Source organism: Salvelinus alpinus, chromosome 23 (genome assembly GCF_045679555.1).
Source record: "Salvelinus alpinus chromosome 23, SLU_Salpinus.1, whole genome shotgun sequence".
NCBI classification, from domain to species: Eukaryota; Metazoa; Chordata; class Actinopteri; order Salmoniformes; family Salmonidae; genus Salvelinus; species Salvelinus alpinus.
Window position 1 is genome coordinate 27306145 of NC_092108.1, and position 6892 is coordinate 27313036.

At 41.1% G+C, this 6892-nt stretch overlaps 1 protein-coding gene across 2 annotated transcripts in view; it reads right to left on the minus strand.

Moving 5' to 3' along the window:
• Nucleotides 1–5130, minus strand: part of LOC139550691 (rho GTPase-activating protein 21-like) — a 71943-nt gene extending 66813 nt beyond the window's left edge. For both annotated transcript variants that reach the window (XM_071361763.1, XM_071361762.1), the window contains exons 1-2: nucleotides 4672–5130; nucleotides 3609–3831 (exon numbers count right to left, since the gene is read on the minus strand). In XM_071361763.1, coding sequence (XP_071217864.1) covers nucleotides 3609–3680 — 72 coding nt within the window. In that variant the 5' untranslated portion in view covers nucleotides 3681–3831; nucleotides 4672–5130. The remainder of the gene's footprint in view (nucleotides 1–3608; nucleotides 3832–4671) is intronic.
• Nucleotides 5131–6892: the final 1762 nt, after the last annotated feature.

A 6892-nucleotide genomic window follows, 5' to 3' on the forward strand; every position in this document is an offset into this window, starting at 1 on the left:
TATGATAGGCTTATCCCTACCAGTGCTGCCAATCATGAAAAATATGTTTCTTTCAATTGAAAGTCAGGGATGTGTCATCAAGCTGTAGTAAGACACGGGCGTCCTCTTGGAGATAAAGTGAGCCTGACCTGAGGTTAAAGGACTGTACCCCCACAGAGGAAAAAATAAAAACAGTTCCTTCAGAAAATATTCATACCCCCTCGACTTATTCCACATTTTGTTGTGTTACCGCCTGAATTCAAAATGGATTCAATTAAATCTACACAACACCCCATAATGAGAAAGTGAAAACATATTTTCAAATTCTTAGAAAAAGTATTAAATGAAATACAGAAATCTCATTTACATAAGTATTCACACCCCTGAGTCGATACATGTTAGAATCACCTTTGGCTGCGATTACCTTTCTGGGTAAGTCTCTAAAGAGCTTTGCACACCTGGATTGGATCTTTAAACTCTCAAGTTGATTGTTGATCAGTCTTGCCATAGATTTAAGCCAATTTAAGTCAAAACTGTAACTAGACCACTCAGGAACATTCAATGTCATATTGGTACGCATCTCCAGTGCATATTTGGCCTTGTATTTTAGGTTATTGTCCTGCTGAAAAGTAAATGTCTCCCAGTGTCTGTTAGAAAGAAGACTGAACCAAGTGTTCCTCTAGGACTTTGCCTGTGCTTAGCTCTATTCCATTTCTTTGTGTACTAAAAGAAACCCCCTAGTCCTTGCCAATGACAAGCATACCCATAACATGATGCACCCCTCCACCATGCTTGAAAATATGAAGAGTGGTCCTCAGTGATGTGTTGTATTTGCCCCAAACATAAAGCTTTGTATTCAGTACATAAAGTTAATTTCTTTGCCACAATTTTCGGCAGTTTTACTTCGTGCGTTATTGCAAAAAGAATGCAAGTTTTGGAATACTATTTATTCTGTACAGGCATATTTAATTTATGTTGTTGATCCATCCGCAGTTATCCCCTATTACAGCCATTAACCTCTAATTATTTTAAAGTCACCATTGGCCTTATGGTCAAATCCCTGAGCGGCTTCCTTCCTCTCCAGCAACAGAGTTAGGAAGGACGCCTGTATCTTTGTAGTGACTGGGTGTATTGAGACACCATCCAAAGTGTAATTAATAACTTTACCATGCTTAAAAGGGATAGTCAATGTCTTCTTTATTATTTTACCCATCTACCAAAAGGTGTCCTCCTTTGTGAGGCATTGGAAAACCTCCCTGGTCTTTGTGGTTGAAATGCACTGCTCAACTGAGGGACCTTACAGATAATTGTAAATAATTAATGAATTAGTAAACATTTTTGAAAACAAGTTCACTTTGACATTATGAGGTATTATATGTAGGACAGTGACAAAATCTCAATTGAACCCATTTTAAATTTAGGCTGTAACACAACAAACGTGGAAAAGGTAAAGGGGTAAGAATCATTTCTGAAGGCGCTGTAACACACACACTCAGGAGTTTGTTCTTAAATCAATTAATCAAAGCCTGTCAACTTCCTGTCATCATTTCCAGTAAGTCCTGTAGACACCCTCCAGGGGGTTTCCAGCTCCAAAAAAGCACATTAATTGGTAACCTAGTGTGGGACTGTGGGGTAGTCTGATTACAGGGATACAAATCTTTAAAAAGGGGATGCCCAATGATAACATTTCTAAAACAGTTTGCGTAATATTGAAAGCCAAAGGTTTTAGCTGTGGATTTTCTACCTAAAAACTGAAATTATTAAGGCATTCATGTGTAATTATAATGTGGGAATAGTTTATGTATGATTAACTAACCTATAGCTTTTCACTGTTCTATTGGTTTTACCCATTTTAACCCCACTCTTCCTCAGATTCTACCCAACAGAGAGAGGAAAAGGCTGAAATGGAGGGCTGAATATTAGATTAAAGGGGAAGGGGCCATGCCAATGATGTGTCCCGAATTCTGCAGATCCTATAAATAGGTGACCTTCCACTCGAAAGGAGTGGGGGCTCAAGACTTTTAGACAAAGGTCTTCATTCAGATGACAGACAACCTACAGTGTAAAAGGAGACCTCAAACTAAATGGAGAACAGTCAGAAACTATTGAGGATGAAACTTGAGGTGTCTGAGCCTACTTCAGAAGTAACAGCCCATGAAACAACATGTTGACCTTTCCAGTTACAACAATTAAGGCAGGCACAATTACCGTATAACCGATGGTTATGATGCAGACTATCATGACAATAAAATAACTGTCATACCTGTAAAAAAATATATATAGATATATATCTATCGTTTGGAACGAACAGCTAACTGAAGACAGTACGGCTGTGCATTCGTTGAGTGAGTTTCTGTGATAACATGGACTCTTAACAATGTGATGAAACGTTGTTGCTCCTTGCTGAAACAAGCAAGGTGTTGTAGCAAACGAGCACACATAGAAAGGTGAAAGCAAGGTGCAGCAGCAGCACACAGAAATATAATTATTTCATTATATTTCTATGGCAGCACATGCAGTCAGGAGGGGAGGAGAAAATGTGGGCAAACATTTTTACAAACAACTTTGGCTCGCCAATTACCGTCATCCAAAATTCCATGACCGTCACACCCCTATCTACAGTAAGGAACAGAGGATGGATGGACAGGCTCACTTTTAGCTTGAACTATCTTTGTGTTTTGATGATCATTTGTTCTGAGTGAAAGGTCTCAGAAAAACAGCCTTGGCATCACCAGCAATGAGTGCTCTCTACATTTATTACCAAGCACCAATGGAGTGCCTTCTCACTTCCCAGTGCCAAACAATGCAGAGGGGGGCAATAACAACAACTAGAAGCAGCTGTGCTGAAGTGTCAAACCTTTCAGGAAAGTCTCCCACACCAAACACGAAGGAGTGAGTGTAAAGGTTGTTGCCTAATCACACACAACAATACAGGTATGCTATAATACTGCTCTCCTGCTAGTGAATGGGGCCAATTCAAGCCAAAATAATGAAAATCTGAAGAAAGAGTTGTGAATGGGAGAGAATAAGAACCAGAGGGAGACTAGATGACAGCGAGAGTAGGACATGATGCAGAGAATTGGAGAATATAGGATTGTAGAGAACTAGAGGGGGGGAACGGGGGGTTGGCGAAAGGAAAAACATTGAAGAGGAACAGACTAGAGAGATAATAAAAGAGCGGATGCGACATGAACATCTGGAGATTAATGTTAAAATATGAGGCCCACTGTATGGGCGGATGAGGTAGGCATATTCTCAGACAGTTTAGAAAAGCCTTCGCAACAATGTGTCCAACATGGACAGAAAACCTGCCAGAAACAATTCTCCCAGCGTTTTCTATTGATTACCCCATCGATGGTCAATACAAACTCCAAATAGAAATGGCATGCAATTCACAACACATATTATGGATTTGTGTATTGTTCTCAAAGAGACAACACCAAGAAACAGATTTGCAAATGGTTTGTGTTTTAGAGGGCACAGAGCTTACATCTAATGAATAATCTCCAGGACCCCAATTTCCATGACAAGAGTTTAGGGTCACCCAAAAAACAACCTTTAATGTGTGTGTGTGGGGAGGGGGTACGCTGTTGGAATTTAGGGCATGAATGTGAGTGGGGCTTATGTACCTCGCACAAAGAGGATCTGGTCAGTCTCTCGTCCTCTTCATCGCATGGACCTTTCCAATGTGACGCCATCATTTCACTTCACACAAGAGGTGACAATCATTTAGTGTCCACATCGAAAGCTATAGATCCCGCCAAATAGACAGCAGTAGAGTCCTCCAAGTAGGGTTCGTCTCTCCAGTTCACACAGCCATCCTTTATCTAGTCTTTGGTCCAAATGGTTGAGCTGAATGTGAAACAAGATTATTTGAACGAATTGCGTTAGCTAGTTACTGCTGTATGAAAACACAAAATACACTTGTTTTGTTTAGCACCAATTTTTTTCATCAATTGCTTTTTATTATATGATCACAACATTGATAAACATGTGAACATGATAGCAAGCTAATGTTTAAAGTATCAACTTTCAGCAAAACTACCGTATGAATGATTAACGTTACTACCAGAAGCAACAAGTGGGCAGGAGAAGGCGATCGATGAGACTCGCTAGCGGACAAATGAGGCAAAACACGCCACCCTGTTGATCTCTAGCTTCGATGCAACCAAGTTCTTACAGAATGAATACAAAAGTAGTAGGTTGTTCTCCTATTCGGTTAACAATAGGACGAGAAAGAAAATATATGAACTAGCTGGCTAACGTATTTCACTGGTCACCATGCTAACTGTGAACTTATTTTCTAATCAGATCAAGTATAAAATAGTGGCAAACAAAAGACAGGCATGTCGTTGGTCGCCGATGTTCCTTCTGCCATCACACAGCTAACTTGAAGCAGCTAACCTGCTAACTTTAGCTGGCTCTGATCAATACTAAATCAAACAAAGTTTTCTTCAACAAACAACTTCGTTGTGGGGTGAGTGAACGTTAAAATTACATAACACGATACACCAAGGTTCTCGTAAGTGTAACTTTGTAATGTAACTAAGAAACTTTCCAACCTTATGTGGAACCAGTTTAGCTAACTATTCTTCAGTAGTTTGTCGTTGGCGATAATAATAATAAAAAACTGCCTATCGGTGCAATGTGAGGATAACTACTAGCTAGCATGCTAATAATGGGGCAACCTACCTGTTGTGAAAAGCGACGTTACATACTGTGTTGGAACGTATTTATTTCCCATTTAAAAAAATACAAAAATCTTTTGGTCCTGTAGAAGTTTCGATCATATTTCAATATCCTCACGAAATACACAGTTGTTTGCAAAGTATCCCAGCCCAACTCCAGGGAGACACACGCGGCTGCTGGAAATTGGAATTTTGCTTCCACCGTTCCCGAATCCCAAAGATCATCCTCCTTTCGCCAGCGCCAATCACAATCAATGTAGTAACTTCCGCTTTTAAACTTGACCAATCGTATAACTCATTACAAAGTCGCAAGAGAACCTCATCCACAAAGGTTGTGTTTTTGTTATTCCAATGAGGCAGAAACTTTTGGGATTTTCAAAAAAATAAATAAACGGGGATAAAATAGTTCTGAAATCTGCCTGTTGCAACATGATCACTTTGAAAAGTTTGATTTGAAAAGTTTTTATAAAACCTCAAGATAACTTCCCAGTTTGTGCTGCTTGTATCTGACATCAATGCTGGTCAAACTACTCAACTGTGAGACACCCTGTGTCTGAAGGCATCTCTCTATCACACACAAACACTCATACAACAGCAACTGCTTGGCTAGATTACAAGAGTCACATGATGGCTAGTTCAAAGTGGGGTGAGAAGGATTTGGCATGTGTATAGCAGTGGCGGTGGAATGTGTATTCCCACTGTATGAGAGAAAAAGAGAATGAGAGAGAGGCATGCACAGTTCCCCCTACCCACCATAATCATCAACACAATCATCATTACCCTCTGGTTTTTCTCCACAGTAAAATCTGGCATACGCTGGCTGGGCTCGCCGACTGAATTATACTGGAATTACAGCATTTTAGGTTAATGTTTTGCTGTTCTGCTTTTCTTTGGTACTTTGACATTGGCGCTAGTTTAACATTTAATACTTCGATCTGTTTGGTTAGATCAGTGCGGAATTCAAATTACATGGTCTGTGTTGTGGTTTGTTACATTTTACGCATACTCACACACTTGCACACACGTACACACATAAACCAGAAAGGAGGGACTAAAAACTGCTGTGTTTTCAGGGCCAAGACAAATGTCCCATTCATTCCTCCCAACAGAAGGGGCCACCTGTTCCTGGGTTTGGTGACCTTTGTCAAGGAGGTCATCCTGGCCAGGGGACTTTCACAATGTTGCCCTGGCCAGTTCTACTTCCAACGGCTATGAGTTCTACTTCCAACTGTTCTGCCACGGGCAGTGGTGGTTAGAAAGCATTCTTATATAGCTAAATAGTGAATACACAGGGCATGTCGGCTGTATTTTAGAGGTGTAAGAAACATGATGTAACCAAAATAATAAACATCTGGAGGAGGTATGGCCTAGAGTAATCTCAGATGGCTCAGTTTTATATGGAGAGGCCATCACTTATCGAATACAATAAGAGTTAGTTCACTAACAGGTAAACAGACCAAAACTGTTTGTTTTTATAACGATGCTTGTCTTGCTTCTCAAACACAGTGGAATCATGTGTCAGGTGTATACAAAGGGCCCTGCAGTTCACACACAACTTGCTCACTTTTGGTCCTTTGAGTATCTAGTCTTTCTGTCACTAACCTAGTTTTTCAGTGCATTTACCTGGTCAAATTATACTGAGGTGAGTTCAAAGTTCAAACCTTGTAAAGATGTCTCTTTGACCCACTTCACCACTACAAGGTGAGAAACCAGAACTCTAAAAGGCTTCCAGTAGGACCAGGTACTTATGACCAAAGCACTGGGAAAATACACTGAGTATACAAAACATTAAGAACACTTGCTCTGGGCCACCCGAGTGGCGCAGCTGCATCGCAGTGCTTGAGGTGTCACTACAGACCTGGGTTTGTGATCCCAGGCTGTCACAACCGACCGTGACCGGGAGTCCCATAGGGCGGCTCACAATTGGCCCAGCGTCGTCCAGGTTAGTTGAGGGTTTGTGCGGGAGGTCTTTACTTGGCTCAATGCGCTCTAGTGACTCCTTGTGGCGGGCCGGGCGCCTGCAGGCTGACTCTGGTCGTCAGTTAAAAGGTATTTCCTCCGACACATTGGTGCTGCTGGCTTCCAGGTTAAGTGGATGGGTGTTAAGAAACGTGATTTGGCGGGTCATGTTTCGGAGGACGCATGACTCGTCCTTTGCCTCTCCCAAGCCCGTTGGGGAGTTGCAGCGATGAGACAAGATCATAATTGAAATTGGGAGAAAAAAT